At 45.9% G+C, this 19,315-nt stretch overlaps 1 protein-coding gene across 6 annotated transcripts in view; it reads left to right on the forward strand.

Annotated features, from left to right (window-relative positions):
• TENM4 (teneurin transmembrane protein 4) overlaps window positions 1–19,315 on the forward strand; it is a 607,970-nt gene that overhangs the window by 576,868 nt on the left and 11,787 nt on the right. For all 6 annotated transcript variants that reach the window (XM_064441474.1, XM_064441478.1, XM_064441476.1 and 3 more), the window contains 4 exons: window positions 1,721–1,893; window positions 5,765–6,000; window positions 12,618–12,914; window positions 14,122–15,736. In XM_064441474.1, coding sequence (XP_064297544.1) covers window positions 1,721–1,893; window positions 5,765–6,000; window positions 12,618–12,914; window positions 14,122–15,736 — 2,321 coding nt within the window. The remainder of the gene's footprint in view (window positions 1–1,720; window positions 1,894–5,764; window positions 6,001–12,617; window positions 12,915–14,121; window positions 15,737–19,315) is intronic.

Below are 19,315 nucleotides of genomic sequence, written 5' to 3' on the forward strand. Positions count from 1 at the left end.
CAAATCATTCTTAAATGATACGTGGGCAGGATTTGAAAAAAGTCAAACATTATCACTGATCGCTTTTGCTGGAATTTTTCTCCTGTTTCTCCCTGACTAGTTAAATATCCCTTCCCTGAAGGTCTGTCTCACCAGAAGGACCAACAGCTCTCCAGAGATAAGCCAGGAGAGCTTCCTGCTGCTCTCCCTTTCAGTCTCCGATAGCCTCACTGCAAAGGTCCCTTGCTAACCCTCTGCTCTTAGCTCAGTCCGTGGCCCAAGGGTGCCCTTTTTGCAGTGCCACAAATGGGAGGCAGGATGATGTGTTTGCTCCATTGACTCAGAGGGCCTCTAGGCACAGGTGTCTGCTTCTCCTTTTTATTGAAAAATAACCCCCCAGCTTGCTAAGTGCTGTGGGACCTGCGTGCACATAGCTTATTTCATCTGGGTCCTGGTACACAGGTGTTCACATCACAGAAACCTTCCCAGGTGGTGCTTGTATTGACTCCTCCACTGGAAAAGCCAAGGACTCAGCAGGGGTGAAAACCAAACTGCTTTCCTACACTTTTAAATCAGTCCTTCCAGATGGTCCTAGGAACAGTAAAAGGTAGACACGGGGGTCTCAGCTACGCTCAGGGCTCTACACCATGTTCACAAAGGACAGTTCTCTACCTGATGTGGCCACTCTGGCAGGTTCTTGCTGCTACCTTAACATTAGCTTTTAAAATAAGATTAAAGAAAGAAGAAGATTGCTGAAGAGCTCAGGACACAAGCAGATAAAACAGTTGGTGGCCATCAGAATCTCCTAGTTCTGCTAGACAGGATGCATGGGTGTCCTGGTTTCAGCTGGGGTAGGTTCATTTTCTTTCTGGTAGCCAGTATAGTGCTGTGTTTTGGATTTAGTATGAAAATAATGTTGATAAGACACCAATGTTTTAGTTGTTGCTAAATAGTGCTTACATTAGTCAAGGACGCTTCCAGCTTCCCGTGCTCTGCCAGGGGCACAAGAAGCCAGGAGGGGAGGGGGCACATCCAGGACAGCTGATCCAAACTGGCCAGAGAGATATTCCATATGATATGACATCATGCCCAGTACGTTAACTGGGGGGAGTTGGCAGGGGAGGCAGCGACTGTGGCTCAGGGACCGGTGGTGTTGGTCGGTGGGTGGTGAGCGGTTGCATCACTTGCTTTTTCCCTGGGTTTCTCTTCTCTCTCTCGTATTGTTTTCACTTACATTATATTACATTATTATTAATATTATATTTTAATTATTAAACTGTTCTTATCTCAACCCACGAGTTTTCTTACTTTTGCCCTTCCGATTTTCTCCCCCATCCCACTGGGGTGGGGGAGTGAGTGAGCGGCTGGGTGGTGCTCAGTTGATGGCTGGGGTTAAACCACGACAACGGGCCAGTGCTCTTCCTTAAGTCACCGCACAGGAACGGGAAATAAAGTACACAAGAAGCACAGTGCAGGTGATAAGTATCAGAAAAAATGTTGTTAAAATACAGACTAATACTTATTTAATAATTTTCTCTTCTTTGCTTGATTTTCTTCAGCTAAAAGCTGTGATTTTCCTCTCATAAGGCCAAAAAAGTCGAGGTCTGACAGACTGACCATGAGTTTTTCTCTGGGAAAAACCTGGGCGATGACTTCAAGATTTGCTCTCTGCTTTATAGGATGATTCCTGTATCCCACCCTTCTGTTGATGCTGTTGACGTTACTCCATCCTCCCTTTCAGGTACGACAGCTTTGGGCGTCTGACCAACGTGACCTTTCCTACTGGCCAAGTGAGCAGCTTCCGCAGCGACACTGACAGCTCCGTGCATGTCCAGGTGGAAACCTCCAGCAAGGATGATGTTACAATAACAACCAATTTGTCGGCATCAGGAGCCTTCTACACCCTGCTCCAAGGTGAGTTGGGCCACTACGCCTCTCCCAGGCAAGCTGCACACAATGGATTAGCCATCAGGAAACAGGCCTCATCTCAATAATCCCAGCACCGAAACTCACCTGCATCCTCAGCGCCGCAGAGCTGGTACAGACACACACTCACACCTACTTAGCCGCATTCCCTAGTGCCGTGGTTGCTCTGCAGCTGTTTTCGGCTTCATTCTCAGCCAGTCCCCTTGCCGTGCAGTACGGTCCTCCATCATCATTACCATTATTGTTATAACAAAAAGGGTGCGTAAATCTAGCCGTGCTTCCAGCCGACTCCTTTGCTTCATTCTTTTAATGGCTTCTAACTTAACAGTTACTCTCCTGGAACCGGCTTCCAGCTGGTTGCTGGAGATATCTTTGATTCTTTGCTTACTGGCTGTTCAAACATTCACAAGGCCAGAAAAATGACCGTCCCTGTCCCCAGAAGGTCTGCGTTTGAGCTGAAGGGCTGGTGTGGAGAGGCACAAAGGAGGAACGAGAGGTGGGCAGCCAGGGCAGGACCGGTGGGACTGGTTTGTGGCTGTTGGAAATGAACATAGTTCTGCTGGTGATGGTAAGGTGGGGAAGTGGAGGACTGATGAGGTGGAGGAAAAGGTAATGAAGTAGGAAAGAAAAGAGGAATAAATAGCAGGGGAGCACTGTGCTGCCATACTAGTAGGGGCAGAAGTTGTAGCGCACAAACCATGCCAGCCTGGATCTCTTAAATTCTGAAGGCTGAAGCTTCCTTAGGGCCAAGGAGAGCCATCGCTCCCGCTCCCTGGGGCTTGGAGAAAGGAAAAGGACCATCAAACTCTTTGCTTTTTTCACTCCCCAGCTCTTACTAACTCGAGCTCTGTGCCTGACGGCAATGGGGTGTCAACCATCATTCCCCTTGTGAGGAGCAAAGTGCTCCGAGACCAATGTTTTCCAGAGTCACATTTGTTCCCATGTCTCTGCGATACATGTTTCTCTCCTATAATAACAGCAAGCTTTCCTTAAAGAAGGTGCCTGCTATGCCTGTATGCTGCCCTTCCTGCCTCTGGAGTGGATGGCTGAAAGGGTACCAGCCCCTTCAAGCCGTACCCACTGTTCCCGCAGGGAAACAAAGTGACTTTCTTATTCTTTACTTCAGCTTGCAAAGAAGATCCAACCTACCCCATGCCATCCCATCCGCTCACATTAAGACGTCTGGCAACTGTACAGACACGAGGTTGGCTTCACCTCAAGAGCCTAATTAAGCAATAAAGCCCGCTGTTGGGGGCCCTTTAGTGAGATAATCAACTGTGATGAGATTTATACACACAGAGCTGAAGGCACAGTTACCTAATGGTGCCATGGTCAATTATCTCATTGTACTGCCCGCCAGCACAGGGGCACTCTTGCCATTACAAACAGCGTAACCATCTTCAGAAGTATACAATTATAAAACTCTTTGGATCTGAAGAAAATCACTTATCTTAATTTTAAGATCTGGATAAAGTTGCATCAGAGGTGGCCTGTGACCTGCTGAGGGTGGCTTTCCCACAGGTGTTAGGGACCGTGAATTCCCAAACTGAGGGAGCTGTTTGTTCATGGCAGCACTGTGAAAACTGAAACAAGGGCCACTGGAGTTGCCTGGGGTTGTATTCATTGAGCTGAAATGAAGTTGCCTTCCAAGTGCCCCCCCAGAGGATGGAGCTGGAGCCGTTCTCAAGGTCTGGGAGTGTCTTGCTTGGTCTGTTGCTCTCCAGGGAAAATGCGTGTTGCAGGTTCCCTTTGCATGAGAGTTGCTCGTGCATTTTCCTTCTGGACTCACAGCTCTGGCCAGCTTGCACAAATCCTTGGTGAACCTTTCAGAAAACCTGGATCGCACTGTGAACAGCTGAGGTCTGAGAAGGCATTTTCAGAAGGTTACAGATTCATGTAGGAGGGGTTTAGGAGCTTCCACAGCTAACAGGCACCTTAGGACCGCTGTGGAATATTTTTTCCTCTGCGCTAATGACAAAGTGAGCATTTGTTCCAGGCCAAAATAGGGCACTAGCACCCCAGAGCCAGAGCAGCATAAAATACATATCCAGTGGCCCCTGGATTTCATGTAGCCCCTGAGAAATGCCTCCCAAAGCCAGGGAAGAGTCTTCTTTTAGGAAAATGTTTGGAAGTGGAGCATTTACGTTCCCCACACTGTACCACATTGCTGGTGACAATCCACCATAACCCCTCTGCGGTGCTTGTGTGGCACGAAGGGACCTTCGCATGTCCAGCGGATTTCATGGAGAACATCAAGCTTTTCCCTGCTTCCTGGTGAAGGATGAAGGAGGGAGGACTGTATTAGCTGTGCAGAGATATTTCACTGATTTGATTTACTTTTTGATCTATTTGATCTACTTTTTCTTCAGATACTACTATTTGATAGATATTACTGTTTGATCCTACCACTTTCTCACCAAACCAAGCACCTAAGAACAGAAGTGTGACAGCCAGCTGACTGTGCCCCTTCTCTCCATTTGCAGAATCAAGCGTGGAGTGGGTTTGGTCCGGCTGGAGTCTGTGTCAAAAGACCATCAACTTAAGTACTCAGTGGTACAGCTAAAATACTTGGACCCACACTGTGGATCACTGCTGTATGTTTACAGTGGCAAAATCCAGTGCCACAGCAGTTTCAGACCGTCACTGCTGTGTACGCTGAGTTGTGGTCCTGCTGAGATCAGTGTGGCCAGACTCCAGCTGGCTACCACAGGAGCAGGATCAGACTCACAATAAAAAAGACCAACTGGTGTCAGGTTTCCTTTCCTAATTATACCAAACTGTGCTCTTTGCTAATCTATTTCATCCAGACAAGAGATGATAATTTCGCTGTGACCTCATTTCCTGCTGAGCTATGGCAGAGCAACTAGTGAACAAAACCCAACTTGCCTCAGAATTGAAAAACAATTGACATGAATTTTTAATGGGTGGGGTTTTTCACAATTAGGTATTTATGGTAGCCTGGGAGACAGAAATTGTAATATTTTCCAGCTTTTTGAGTAGCTTCAGATAAGGCAGTCTTTGTATAATGTGCTTTTAAAGCCATTCTGCACTGAGCAGCTCTCATGCTTTCTTACCCTCATGAGCTCCTCTCTGCAGAGCGAAATGCCAGCTGGAGATTCAAAAGACGGGCTTTCAGCCTGCCTGATTCCTGAAGGACGAGGAAGAGAGATTGTTCTTCTCTTCCACTCCTGAACTCCCAAATCCTGGCCTGAAAATCTGCTGATCTTTCAAGAGCTAGTGCAGGCCAGATGTATGGAGATGTGTGGGAGCTTAGTGCCTCTGCTTTCTCTCCAAACATGAGGACCTCGGTTGCCTCCTGAAAGCTTTCCCAAGTGAAAGGTTTTGGCCGTTGTTTGGGGAACTGGTTAGCATTAACTCGCTGTGCAATTTCCTGTCACTTGTGAGATGGTGAGTAAGATGTGGAAAGTAGGTGGCCCCACTTTTTCATATATTGTAGTGAAACTGGGATCTTTAGGATATAAAAGCATGGAAAGTTTTCAGCCAGACTGTGATTTAAAACAAATATCTCACCAACCAATGTTTTAGTCTTGAGGAAGAGGTTTGAACCTGTGTCCTTTGCTAAGGTATTACACGGCTCTCCCACTTGTGCCTTTTTTAACCTGTGTAAGACATTTCTGCAAGAGTCTGAGGAGCAGAACCCCATCAGAATGAAAAAGAGATTGTCCGTCTTTACTGTCATTGCTGAAACCAGTGGTTTGCTCACTGAGAGTGGGGCAGGTGGGTGACACCGCATTTGGTTACAACCATCACAAATGCTGATGAAGCCTGGGTGAAGGAGGAAAAAGCTGGAGCTATATCATTGGGCAGCCATTTGAAAAGATCTCTTTTCTGTCCTCAGACCAAGTCCGAAACAGCTACTACATCGGTGCCGATGGCTCTCTCAGACTGATGCTCGCTAACGGCATGGAGGTGGCCCTGCAAACGGAGCCGCATCTGCTGGCTGGCACCGTCAACCCCACGGTGGGGAAGAGGAACGTCACCCTGCCCATTGACAACGGCCTCAATCTCGTGGAGTGGAGGCAGAGGAAGGAGCAAGCGAGAGGGCAGGTCACTGTCTTCGGACGTCGGCTGAGGGTAAGTGAGAAGCGTGAGCAGTTTTGGGGTCCCCTCACCATCTCATCAGTCCCTGGTCTCATGACAGAAAGGGACAGGGCTGGTTTGTATTGTCTGCAATAGGGAGGAGGCTGCAGGACAGAGAACTAGCTGTTCATCCTCAGTGACACAAACTTTATGACTTGAACATAACCTTATGTCCCCTTTTGTGCTGATGTTCTCTTACCCATCACAGGTAGTAGGGCTGATTTGCCTACAAGTCCTCTGCATCAATGGCAACACACGATGCCCCATCAGACACTGTCGGTTTAACCATTGTGTCAGGCCGTTTAAGCAAGCAAGGGACAATTATAACTCTAACATACTGCACCAATTAGTATAGATGGTTTCTACCTGTGCTGCTGGCAGTAGTAGACCTGAGCACTGAAAGCTTTGTAAGCATATGAGGACAGGCTGAGAGAGTTGGCCTTGTTTAGCCTAGAGAAGAGAAGGCTAGAACGGGTAAGTTTTAAACTAAAAGAAGGTAGATTTATATTACATATTAGGAAGAAATTCTTTAATGAGAGGGTGGTGAGGCACTGGAACGTTGCCCAGAGAAGCTGTGGATGCCCCATCCCTGGAAGTGTTTGTTCAAGGCCAGGTTGGACGGGGCTCTGAGCAACCTGATCTAGTGGAAGGTGTCCCTGACCCTGCAGGGGGGTTGGACTAGATGGTTTTAAGGTCCCTTCCAACCCAAACCATTCTATGATTCTATGATTATTGTTCACTGGGCAGCCTCCAAAACATCTCTAGATTCCTGAAACTTGCTAATCTATTTAACCTATTGAAGAACTGGGCTCGCAGGGCATTGCATCGCAATTGCCCTTGTTCCCCAAAGTGAAGTGTTATAAGCAGCCCCAGCCTGATAGTACTCTCTCCTCCAGGAGCCCATGGTCCTTTCTGTGCTTGAGACTGATGTGTTTTGAAAACATTGTTCCACACAATGCACCGCAGACTTGTCAGGGCTGTTTAAAGATCTTGCCCAATAAGCCTGTAATTCCTCTGCTAACTGCTGGCAAGGCTGGCGACTTGTAATAGCAAGTCCTGCGCAATCACCCTGTACCTTGCTAGTTTCAGAGTCATGGGCTCATGAACAGTTCCTGGGAAGCTGCTCAGCACCTGGCAAATTCAGTCCCTCTGAGAAGAATGTTTAGTGCTGTGTAATGCCACCACAGCAAAAGGACTGCAGCTATTTATTCGCACTTAAGCTTTGCAGTAAATATTAATGCTCTGGTTTCAGGTTATGTGTTTCCCAGCCCTTGCTCTTCACCTCTCCCTATTCCAAGCTGCGTGACCCCTGCCACCTTGGTGTGATTTCTGCCGTCTCTCCTCACTCACACTTGTCAAGTATTGCTCTTCACCCTCCCCAGCCCAGCCTCTGTTCCTTTCCCTTTGCGTCAATAGCCTCAGATTTTGTTACCAGGAGAAAAACTGCAAAGAGTAGTGAAAGCTAAAGCTGCTCCTTCAGTGGGAACTGCTGTATATCTGCAGATCAGTTGGCATCACCCTTCTTGTTTGGTTCGTCTTGGAGTTTTTATTTCATTTTATTCCAATAACCAATGAAATTATCAGACAGGTCTTTTTCTGAAAGGAGAGAGCCTTCTGAAATCTGCAGCTGTGCCACAGCTATTTGGTGTTCAAAGCAGTTTCCACTCATTTAGCCGCAGCTCAGCTGCCCGTGTCAGTTTTATCTTCCAAAATTTTCACAGTAGATTCAAACGCAGAATGTGTCTTTGTTTTATATTGTACTGCAGTTGGAAAAACACTTGGAAAATGAGTTTTCAGTCTGGTTACTTGTGTCCCCATAAATCTGCCAGCATTTATTCACATTTTGAGCCTATTGGGGCCCTTCTAGTGAAGCAGAAGAACATCTTACATGGTTGAAGGACTCAGTTATGGCTCTGTTCAAGGTTCAAAGTAGCTGAGGATGTACAAGAAGTTTTAAGCTGCCTGTTTGTACCTGCATGGCAGCATCTGCACCTCTAAGACATAAACCTGGAAGGTGCTAATTGCCTCCCTGGGGATTGCCTGGCATTTAACATATTCTGTGTGTCATGTTCTCCTCTTCCCTCGTACCAGTAATTGCTGCTTTCCCTGGCAAGGGAAAAGCTCAGGGAAGTCAAGTTCAACATGTTTTTGTTTATTCTGGGAGATGTTATCATTTTCTGCTGTATGTGGGTAAATCACCACTTTCCCTCTCCCCTCACCCCACTGCTCGCAAAGACGTGGTGCTCCGTGGGGAAACAGCATGCCCCAAAAGGCTGCAGCATCACTCCATGAAGCCTTTGTATGAGGAGATCAGGATCTGACCACCGTAAAAGAGGGGTTTCCCCTGAAACAAGCATCCTTTCTTCTGCCGTCACATGGACCCCCATTTTATGAGTTGTGGCCCTTCTTCCCATGGTCGCAGGGTGCTCTTGGGGACTGATGACCTGTTGCCATGAGCTCGCCCAGCTCCCAGCACCCAGCACGATGAGGCCAGTTTCACAGCTGTCTCCTTGACCCTCCCTAAGAAATGCTACAACACACGTGTTTATTGCAGGGATAAGGCACAGGGCAGGGACTTCTGCATGAATAAAGGGATGCCTTTTCCCCCATCCCATCGAAGCTGACCTGGCTCTGTGCTTGGCCATGGAGCAGTAAAGCAGCACAAATATGTCAAAGCAGCCCCTTTCCCTTCTCCTATCCCACACACTCCACGGAAAATTGTGATGCTCTGACCCACCCACCCAGTAGTGAAATATCTCCACAAATTGGCTGGCTACAAATTCAACCAATCACTGGCCAACAGCAACACAAACTCCATCTGCAGTGCGAGCGTTAGGTAAACTCTGTTCCAAGGAACAGAGCTGCTTCCTTTTTTTTTTTTTTTAAACAAACTTTAGTTTTTCAGTAAAGGAGGATGTAAAATAATCTCTGACAGCGGAGCAAATAGGACAGCCAAAAGAGACAGAGCTGCTGGCTCAGCTCTTTTCTTTAACCATGGCAATTCCTGCTGTAATTCACTTTGTTTTTCCCAAGACCTTGGCAGCAGGTTAATGGTGGCATCGAGACCCTGTGCCCCAGACACTCCCCAGAGCCAGCGTGACCGGAGAGGTCTCTTGGGATGTGCTGCTAACCATTCCTGGTGCGTTGACTAACAAGTCCAGCATCGCTTCCACAATTTCTGCAAGGTGTTGAGGTCTGGGTATGGCCACCCCAACAGTTTTAGCAATTCACTGGGGGAACTGCTTTGTAGGCAGCCGTTTATCACATGGATGTTTTTGGCTCCTGGAGTTCTCACTGCAGAAGTATTGTTTGCCTTCCTCTGCTGAAAGTTGCCGGAATGTTTTCATGAGAAATCTTCCCTTTTTGTTCTCTATTGCTCCCAAGGAGAGCAATGCATGTTTTTTAATTATAATGTAAGCTAAAGCTCCATAGAAAGCATTGGAGAAATCAGAGAAGGTGGCATGTTTATGCTCTTGCTTCTTCAGAGCAAGCTAAGGGATTGAATAAACTACTGTGGAACGTGAGTTTGGGGTTAAATTTAGTTTCTCACACGTTACAGAGGGGAGGTCAGATCCACAATGAACTGCAGATTTAAATCTACCCTGTCTTCAGTCCTGTGCTGATCACAAGCCTTGTCAAATGCTCTGAGGGGCAAAAGCTTTTTGCAGGAGCCTTTCATACCCTGTTCCAGGATAAGAACTCCTGGATGTAGGATGGCACCTTATTTAGCTGCTCACCATAAAACACAGTTATTGGACTGAAGCCTGCAGCCCTGCCAGTGCTCCTGCAGAATATTCGCTTCTATTCAAGGCGTGTCCTTGAACAAGGATGGAAAAGATTGCCCCTGTTCAGAGGCTATCTGGCTGGGTAGGGTTCACTTTGCCCATCACCTTGAGGGGTGGCTGTTGGCACTGCAGCACTTCTCAGAGTGAAGAGACATTACTCTGAGAAAACAGGAGAAAACAAATCATTAAAAAAAAAAAAATCATGTAAAGGGAGACTGGTTCCAACTAGTCCCGCAGAAATTGTTTGCCAGAGCATGGGGAGGGTGGAATGACTTAGGGCACCGGTAATGGGCTGCAGAGATTTGGACTGAGCTTAAGAGCTATCCTGGGACCTGTTATTTGGTCCTTCCAGCACAGTGAATGGCACTGATGCTGGCGGACAGATCAGCGAGGCCACTTTCAGCCTGGATTGCTGTCCCAGCCCTGGAAGAGCTCTTTCCAGCTCTCTTGGCAGAGACCAGCAGCAGAAGAAGCTGCAGCTGCCAGGCTGGAGCTGTTCCGTGAATAGATGGGAGGCAGAGATGTTATTTCTTCCTGCTTTGATTTTTTTTTTCCAAGCAATTGCACCTTCTGTTTCTCTATTTATAGCAGCAAGCACCTATGAGATACCAAATTGCTCTGTTAGTTACATGTGCGCATCTGTACTTAGAGTTTTGATAACTTTTTAATTACTTCCCAGCTTGCATGATACAGTGGGCTGTTGGCTGATTCCCTCTTTCTCCCACTGCCCATTTACATGCTATTTTACACATATTTACTTGGAGCATTATCTACCTTTCCACACCATTTATTTCTTCAAGTTATACCCACATTTTACCATTGATATTCATAAGTTAGAAATCATTTTTCCACTTGCCTCCTCTTACATCATCTTCACACTTACATCATGGTGCTGATTCCTCCCCTCTTGGCTGGCCACGTGCACCTTCCCCTCACTTTCACATTTTCTCAGCCGTGCTTTTGCCTCTTGCGACCCCAGCTCCTGAGGTGCCTTCTTGTGACTTCTGATTTTGCAATGCCTTCTTGTGACTTCTGGTTTTGCAGTGCCCCTGTTCTCCAGGTTTCAGCACAGACATCTGCCTGTGCAGCATGAAAGCACTGCAGTGGTCCGGCCTTTCCCTCCCATTCCTCCAGGGCTGAGGAACTCCTCCATTGGCTCTACCATATCCTTTCTCTCCTTTCTCATGCTGTTAAGCTCTCAGATACTCCCACATCCCTGAAAATATAGTGGGAATTCAATCATATACACTAAAGTAATGACCAAGATCAAAGCTGAACCAGGGCTGAGAACAGCACTGAGGTCAAGAGTGTCGGCTTTACCCAGAGCAGGATAAGGCAGTATGTTTAACTTGCAGTCTGAAAACCTTGCAGCAACTTGCAAACCCTGGTTTATTGACTACAGCTGAAGGGCTGCAAAGGGACCTGAAAAACAAGCTAGCTGTTTAGAGTTTGAAATTCAGCTGAGAAGAATCTGCACCCTTCTAGAAAAAAGGGGTTCACCAGCTGGAAGAGGTTTGAAAGTGGTGGGATGGAGGAAAAAGCTGCCTCTACTGGCAAGCTCATACTGGGAATGTGGGGTTTTCATCTCTGCTCAGTACTTTGCTACTGTGATGCTGTGGCTTTGTAAGTCTCCTTGCACATGCAGCTAAACAGGAGTTATATTATCAACTCCTTTTTTTTTTCTTGCTGTGCACTACAACCCCTGAATCAAAGTGTATTCCTGCTCCTACCTTTGAAGTAGATGCATTTGATCTTTGGAAATGCAGAGGCAGTGGAGGTAACAGGAGTGTAATTATGCAACACCGAATAACCCCAGGACAATAAAGCTAAAACTCCAGCTCTCACAGAAAAGTTCCTGCCCTGTGTAACATCTACAGTGATCAAGGCCTCCATATTTCATCTCAGGAAAAGGCTAAACCCCCAGTGCCTGCAGAATATTCAGTAACTGCTTTCCACTACGATGACACAACATCCATCTTTTTTCTACAAGTATTATTTTTTGATGCACGTGAAAGCAAAAGACTATCTATCACAGGTTTGGTAAGCGGAGTACCTTGCAAGTATTCACCGCAACACGTTGTCATTTCATCTTCTGTAGGTCTATAATCACATCAGCTGTAGCAGTCCTAAGCCTAGGTTTGGGATATGGGCAATATTCCTTCATCGTGATGATGTTTCGAAAGTACCCTGTTTTTCTGCCTCTCTCCTCACTGAAGTGAATAGAAGCAATGTTAGGAGAACTCTTTGCTTTGAAAATTGCCTTTTATCCAAAGGCAATGAACAGCTGGATACTCTACAACGTGGTCTAAATCGATGTTTGGTGAAGCAAGGCTAGTCTTTGTAACTTAAACTTTGGGCAGCAATGCTGGTGAAGGGTCTGGATGAGGAGCGGCTGAGGGAGCTGGGGGGGTTTAGCCTGGAGAAGAGGAGGCTGAGGGGAGCCCTTCTTGCTCTCTGCAGCTGCCTGAGAGGGGCTGGAGTGAGGGGGGGGCTGGTCTCTGCTCCCAAGTCACCAGTGACAGGGCGAGAGGGAACGGCCTCAAGCTGCGTCAGGGGAGGTTTAGGTTGGATGTGAGGGAAAATGCCTTCCCTGCCAGAGCGGTCAGGCCCTGGCACAGGCTGCCCAGAGAGGTGGGGGAGTCACCGTCCCTGGGGGTATTTAAAAGCCGTGTAGCCGTGGCACTTGGGGACATGGTTTAGAAGGCCCGGGGGTGTTGGTTTGGGGTTGGACTTGATGATCTTAGAGGTCTTTTCCAACCTTAATGGTTTCTATGTTTCTATGATAAGCTGTTTCCAGCTTCCTAATTCTCCATCTCTTTCCTGTAGGTTCACAACAGAAACCTGCTGTCCCTTGACTTTGATCGTGTGACAAGGACAGAGAAAATCTATGATGACCACCGTAAATTCACGCTCCGCATCCTCTACGACCAGGCAGGGAGGCCCAGTCTCTGGTCACCGAGCAGCAGACTGAACGGGGTCAATGTCACCTATTCCCCAGGAGGACACATTGCAGGGATTCAGAGGGGCACGATGTCAGAAAGGATGGAGTATGATCAGTCTGGCAGAATTACATCCAGGATCTTTGCTGATGGCAAATCGTGGAGCTACACTTACTTGGAGAAGGTAAGAATACCCTAAGAGCTCGGAGATGGTGCATTTGGTACAAATGGGCTTCACTCCTCTGACTTCAGCATGGCTGCGCTCCTTCACATCAGCTGATTAATCCTTATGGTCCAATACTCCTCTCCTACCAACAGTAAGGTGCACCTAGTAACTTTGGTACCAAACCACCAAAGACCAGTTGAAAATAGCCTGTGAAGTTTCTTCCCAGTCACGCTGAGGGCACGTCTTAACGCTGTGAAGCTTTGGCATTTGATTTTTCAAGCACAACGTTCCTTTGCTGAGCTAGCTCCATTATAAAGTACCTTCAGGTAATGTCAGAGGAGTGAACAGTAGGAATTTCCAGGAGGATTTCCCATGTGAAAACAACTCAGATGGTCTGACATCCTGCCTTCTTCGAGTGGCTCATTCCTGCTTCATAGGAAATACATGTAATTAAAAAGAGTGAGGCATGAATCCGGCCAGACTGTTATAGCACACTTTGCAGTGTTTTCCACAGTCTGCACTCTGCAGATTGGCATGGGCCTTAAATTCTTCTGGGCCTTATCAGTCATCATTACACTGCCCAGTGTCCTATAGATCCATATGCTGCATTCTCGAGGATGGGACTTCTTATTGCTGAGTTTTACTCAGAAACTACCCCTACAACAGTTTAAGGAAACTACAGTAACATGGCTTTTAAAAAGCAAAACATATTGACTTGACCCTTGTGTTTTGCCGTCTGTGCTGATTGTTACATGCAACAAAAATCCCAGAATAAAGCAGCATGCAGGCAGAAGCTTGCAGTAAGAGATATGGAGACACGATGAATTAATTGGGCAGTGGAAGGTGTCGGGGGGTACTTTTCCAAACATTGTTTAAGTCACTCTACTAATTTTATTTATTTAGTCTGTAAAAGCTATTGGCACAGGGAAATTGGGTAGAGACAGCTAAGCTACAGGGTATTTATTTGAACAGCTGAGCATTCTGAACTTAGACCTTCCTCACTGCATTAACTGCTTCTTCCTCTGACCTGCTCCTACCTGGGGACGCTTGAGGTGCTGTGCAGCTGCAAAGCTCTCACCATTTAATCGTATGGGTGCAGAGCTTTATCTCACTTGCCCTGCTCTTTGGATTGGAGGATCTTGCAGGCTTTGTAAGAGCTGAGTATAATTTTCCCTGAAAACTGGGAATATAATCTATGGTTTTTGTTTTTCCCCTTCCCATCTAGTCCATGGTGCTGCTCCTTCACAGCCAGAGACAGTACATCTTTGAGTTTGATAAGAACGACCGGCTGTCATCGGTGACCATGCCCAATGTTGCCCGTCAGACTTTAGAAACCATTCGTTCCATTGGTTACTACAGGAACATCTACCGGCCACCAGAAGGCAACGCCTCGGTAATTCAGGATTTCACAGAGGACGAGCAGCTTCTCCACACTTTGTACTTGGGCACAGGGAGACGTGTCATCTACAAGTATGGAAAGTTGTCCAAGTTAGCCGAGATGCTCTATGACACCACGAAGATCAGTTTCACTTACGATGAAATCGCTGGCATGCTGAAGACGATAAACTTGCAGAACGAAGGGTTCACATGTACAATCAGGTACAGACAGATAGGGCCCCTCATTGATCGACAGATTTTCCGCTTCACTGAGGAAGGCATGGTGAATGCACGCTTTGACTATAATTATGACAACAGCTTCCGGGTGACCAGCATGCAAGCAGTCATCAACGAGACACCTTTACCCATTGATCTCTACAGGTACGATGATGTGTCAGGCAAAACTGAGCAATTTGGTAAATTCGGAGTCATTTACTATGATATCAACCAGATTATCACCACTGCTGTCATGACACACACTAAACATTTTGATGCCTATGGCAGAATGAAGGAAGTCCAGTACGAGATATTCCGGTCGCTGATGTACTGGATGACTGTGCAGTATGACAACATGGGGAGAGTGGTTAAGAAAGAGCTGAAGGTTGGTCCTTATGCGAACACAACTAGGTATTCATATGAGTATGATGCTGATGGCCAGTTGCAGACAGTGTCTATCAATGACAAACCGCTCTGGCGTTACAGCTACGACCTGAACGGAAACCTCCATTTGTTGAGTCCAGGAAATAGTGCCCGCCTTACACCGCTCAGGTACGACCTCAGGGATAGGATTACTAGACTGGGGGATGTGCAGTACAAAATGGATGAGGATGGCTTCCTGAAGCAAAGAGGCAATGATATTTTTGAGTACAATTCGGCTGGCCTGCTCATCAAAGCCTACAATAAAGCCAGTGGGTGGAGTGTGAAATACCACTATGATGGCCTAGGAAGGAGAGTCTCTAGCAAAACCAGCCACGGCCATCACTTGCAGTTCTTCTACGCAGACCTGACCAACCCAACCAAGGTCACCCATTTATACAACCACTCAAGCTCCGAGATCACCTCCCTCTACTATGACCTCCAAGGCCACCTGTTCGCAATGGAGCTCAGCAGCGGTGATGAATTCTACATAGCCTGCGATAACATTGGCACTCCTTTGGCCGTCTTCAGTGGGACTGGCTTAATGATTAAGCAGATACTGTACACAGCGTACGGGGAGATCTATATGGACACCAATCCCAACTTCCAGATCATCATTGGCTACCACGGAGGACTGTATGACCCCCTCACTAAGCTTATCCACATGGGACGGAGAGACTATGATGTGCTAGCGGGTCGGTGGACGAGTCCAGACCATGATATGTGGAAACATCTGAGTAGCAACAACATAATGCCTTTCAACCTGTATATGTTCAAAAACAACAATCCCATTAGCAACTCTCAGGATATCAAATGTTACATGACAGGTAAGACATTTAAATTAATTAACATACTCACAAGCTGGCCATCAGTGAATGGGTTCTGTCTCAGTATTCTGGTCACCATGAGTTTTTCCAGTGTTTAATATAACGGACACAAGTTTTTCTTCGCCAGTTGACCCCTATGTCCATGGCATATTTAATTCATTAGCATAGATGGAGGTTGTAATTTCCAAACTTGTTTCCTTTTCTCTTCCTTGGTGTTTGGTCTCTTTATATTGCTTCCAGTTTTTCATTCCCTCAGATATCCCAAGTTTAGCTACCGATGAATGTCCTGATAACCTTTCTTTTTGTAGAGGGGCAGGTCTGTTTACACAGTTTTGCCTAGAGATATATTTGCAACTAAACAAATGACATGCAGATTTGTTTTAGCAGAATAGCAACAGCGACTTAAACCTTTTATTATAGCCAGCCATTTCAGAGCACGCTACAGTAACCGCGTAGTTCAAAGTTAATCATCTGCCCCACAGAATTAACAGTCAATAAAAGCAGATATGTTAGACTTAAAGGCCAGAATTTAGGCCGTACCTACCCCACAGCTTGACGTAACCTCTGAACTGCTTCCCCTGGGACTTTGTAAAACGGCAATTACATGAGCTCTATGTATGTTTTTTATACAGAAAATCTTTCTGTAGGTTGAATGTCCTTCCTGCAGTCGTGCTTTGTGCATCACTGGTAGCAATGTTTGAGAAGACTCTTTTGGTAGGACTCTTCTATATACTTCCCATTGGAAAACCAGGTGACACAATCACAAATCAAACATACATACTTCTTAGGGAGATATAATTAATTTTTAAATACTCCTGCTCTGCCTATCACAACTTTCCCATATGGAATAATATTTGCCTTCCCCTAAGTTATGAGATTGGCTTAATAGCAAAAAAATATTACAGAATAAAAATCCTGCGTTGGTCTATTCCACTTGTTTTTCTGGCCATTGGGATTTGTGCTTTCAGGTTCTTCTGCAATAATCATAAGGATTAGACTGTATTTTTTTTTAATGAGAAGCTGTTTTCTCCAGAGCTGAGAAGATGATGCCATGAGGGGAGTAAAATATGCCAAAGGATGCAGACTAAGGTCCTGTGCGTTGGCCTCGCTGATAATTAGGGCTGGCAGGGAATACTTTGAGAAAACTTTTCCTATCAGAAAATGCTCATTTGTCAAAACTGAATTTGTTTATGGGAGAGGGTTGAGCTTGAGAGATTTCTCAGCAGAAATGTCATAAACAGCTCTCAAAATTGTCTAAATGACAAATTCCAACATAGCCTAAAAGAAAAAAATCCATTTTGGTTTACAACCTTTTCAAGTTAAGTGTAAACTAGTGATTAAAAACTGGAAAAGAAAAGGAGTCAAAACCAAAACGAAAGCTCTTCATTTGAAATTGTTTTCTTGAACTGATCTAGTTTTTGAACAGTTGCTTTGTGGCATATTAACAGATTTTTATTTTCCTGCTCAAGTTAAGACAGGACAAAGTTTCCAGTTCTGTCTTGGAACAGGCGAGCAGCTTCCCACCCAGCTCTGGTGATAACATCTGGACGTCCAAATCTGACACTTTACTATTTTTTATTGAATAACTGAATAAATTTTTCCATGGTCTTAAAAGTTCTATTTTTAGTCTTTCAAGAATACAGAGCCCAAATATAATATTTTTAAGTTTCTCCTCTCCCAAAGCATGGAAGAAACAGGTCATGTTATGGGATGAGTGCTGTGATGCTAGGCTGCTGCTCTCGTGGCACCTCGTGGGCAGGGCCTGCGATGAGAGTGTCCTCGTCATCGCAACCAAATCTGCCCAAACTCGGGCACAGGGAACCACTCTCTGTCCCTCCATCCCCACCCTGGGACCTGCTGTCCTTAGGCAAGCTCAGCACCCGGGACACGGGCGAACAACGCGCGCTTTGGTCTCCAACAACGAGGTTTCTGAGCTCGCGGGTACAAATTGGAGGCACGCGGAGGGGAGAGAAGAGAAGCAGGTATTTATGTTTTGAGAGGCCCATTGTTAAACATGAATATTTTAGCAATTGTACACTTCATGGCGCAGAGCTTTGCTGCCAGCTTCAGCAATCCTGATGGATTGAACTGACATTTCCATTACATGTGTCTGCATTAAGCACTCTTTTTCTTTGCCCTCAAATGAATTTACTGTGAAATGTGTTGGCAGGGTTACTGTAGCTGAAAAAAAACTCTGTGATGTGAAATGTACTTTTCTGTCAAAAAAGTTGTCACTGCCTCTTGGCAAATTAATATTTTCCCCTCTGTTTTCTCAGCTCCACACCTTCCTCCCATGGTTTTGGGTTGTTTTTGGTTTTTTTTTTTTTGTTCTGGGTATTCCAACACCTCTTCCCAAAAAGAACAAACTCCTGTTTGCAAATGTTTTGAAAGTCAGTTTTCTGAGAAGTAGCAAAAAAAGCCTGTCTTGAATCTTTCCAGACATGCTGCATATTTTTTGGCTGTTCAGCATCCCTGCTCTGTATCCTTTTTATCATTTCTGAAGTGCTTGGAAAATGGTTCCTGCACCAATGCTGACCTTCGCTGTTTTACTTTGTTCTCCTGGCCACCTGGTCCACAATATGTACCTCGAAGGTCTTCGTTTCACATGAGAAGGATTTGGAAGCAGGCTGGCTTAGCGCTAAGCAAAAAAATAATCAAAGAGCCTTTTAATTTCTTTCCCTCCCCCCCCCACATCTCCGTTTCAAAGACACTCCAAAACCAATCTGTACATTGAGTGAACAGAAGTGTTTTTATTACAGAAATCCTCCCCCTTCCACATGGATTGTCACAAGGGCTTTTTGGCCATCTGCCCAATCTCAACATTTTGGCCTGTAAGAAAACAAGCAACAGATAGTGTGTTTGTTTGGCTCCTGGTTTCTCCAGTCATCTGGAATTGCCTTATTTGCTGCTCGCATCCATAATTTCTTTTCCAACCAGCTCTTCAAAACACTCATTTAGGCTCATGGGGAATAGAGAAAAAATATTCAAAGATGCATATTTGATTATTTAAATTGATCCCTTTTTCAGATTGTTTCAACAACGTTTATTGAGTTTAGCAAAATGAAAATGAAGTCCCTTGCACATCCAGCTCGAAGCAGAGCAATCACCAACACAATCCTGGTTCCACACAAAACACTTAAGACCCCTGGGAGCTGGTATTAGTTAAACTTTACCTTCAGACCTTTATTTTTCTTGCAATTGCTATTTGTGTGCCAGATGGACGTTGTATTGCTTGAGGATTGTAGCAGGTGTGTCCTTCTCTAGAGTTCAGTGAAGGCAAACAAGGTGAGAGCATCAAATGCTCTGAAGTTAAGAGGGGAAGCGATGCTGATCCCAAGCAGATCTAGGAGTTAGCCGGCCTCATCGTTATTTCCTCCAGCAGATTAACATTCAGCTGCTGTTCCTAATAGCTGTGCAGGCAAAGTCAGGGAAGACCCTGCAGTCTGTGCTGTCAAGTGAATGCAGGAATGATGTCCCAAATGACTGGGTTTTTCCATCATGTCCCCTTTAGTGCCAGTGGACCCCCTTTTGCATAGGGCAGTGGTTTATTGCTTGTAGCCAGCAGTTTTGTCACCATCC

This window comes from Phalacrocorax carbo, chromosome 1 (assembly GCF_963921805.1).
Source record: "Phalacrocorax carbo chromosome 1, bPhaCar2.1, whole genome shotgun sequence".
In the NCBI taxonomy this organism is placed as follows: Eukaryota; Metazoa; Chordata; class Aves; order Suliformes; family Phalacrocoracidae; genus Phalacrocorax; species Phalacrocorax carbo.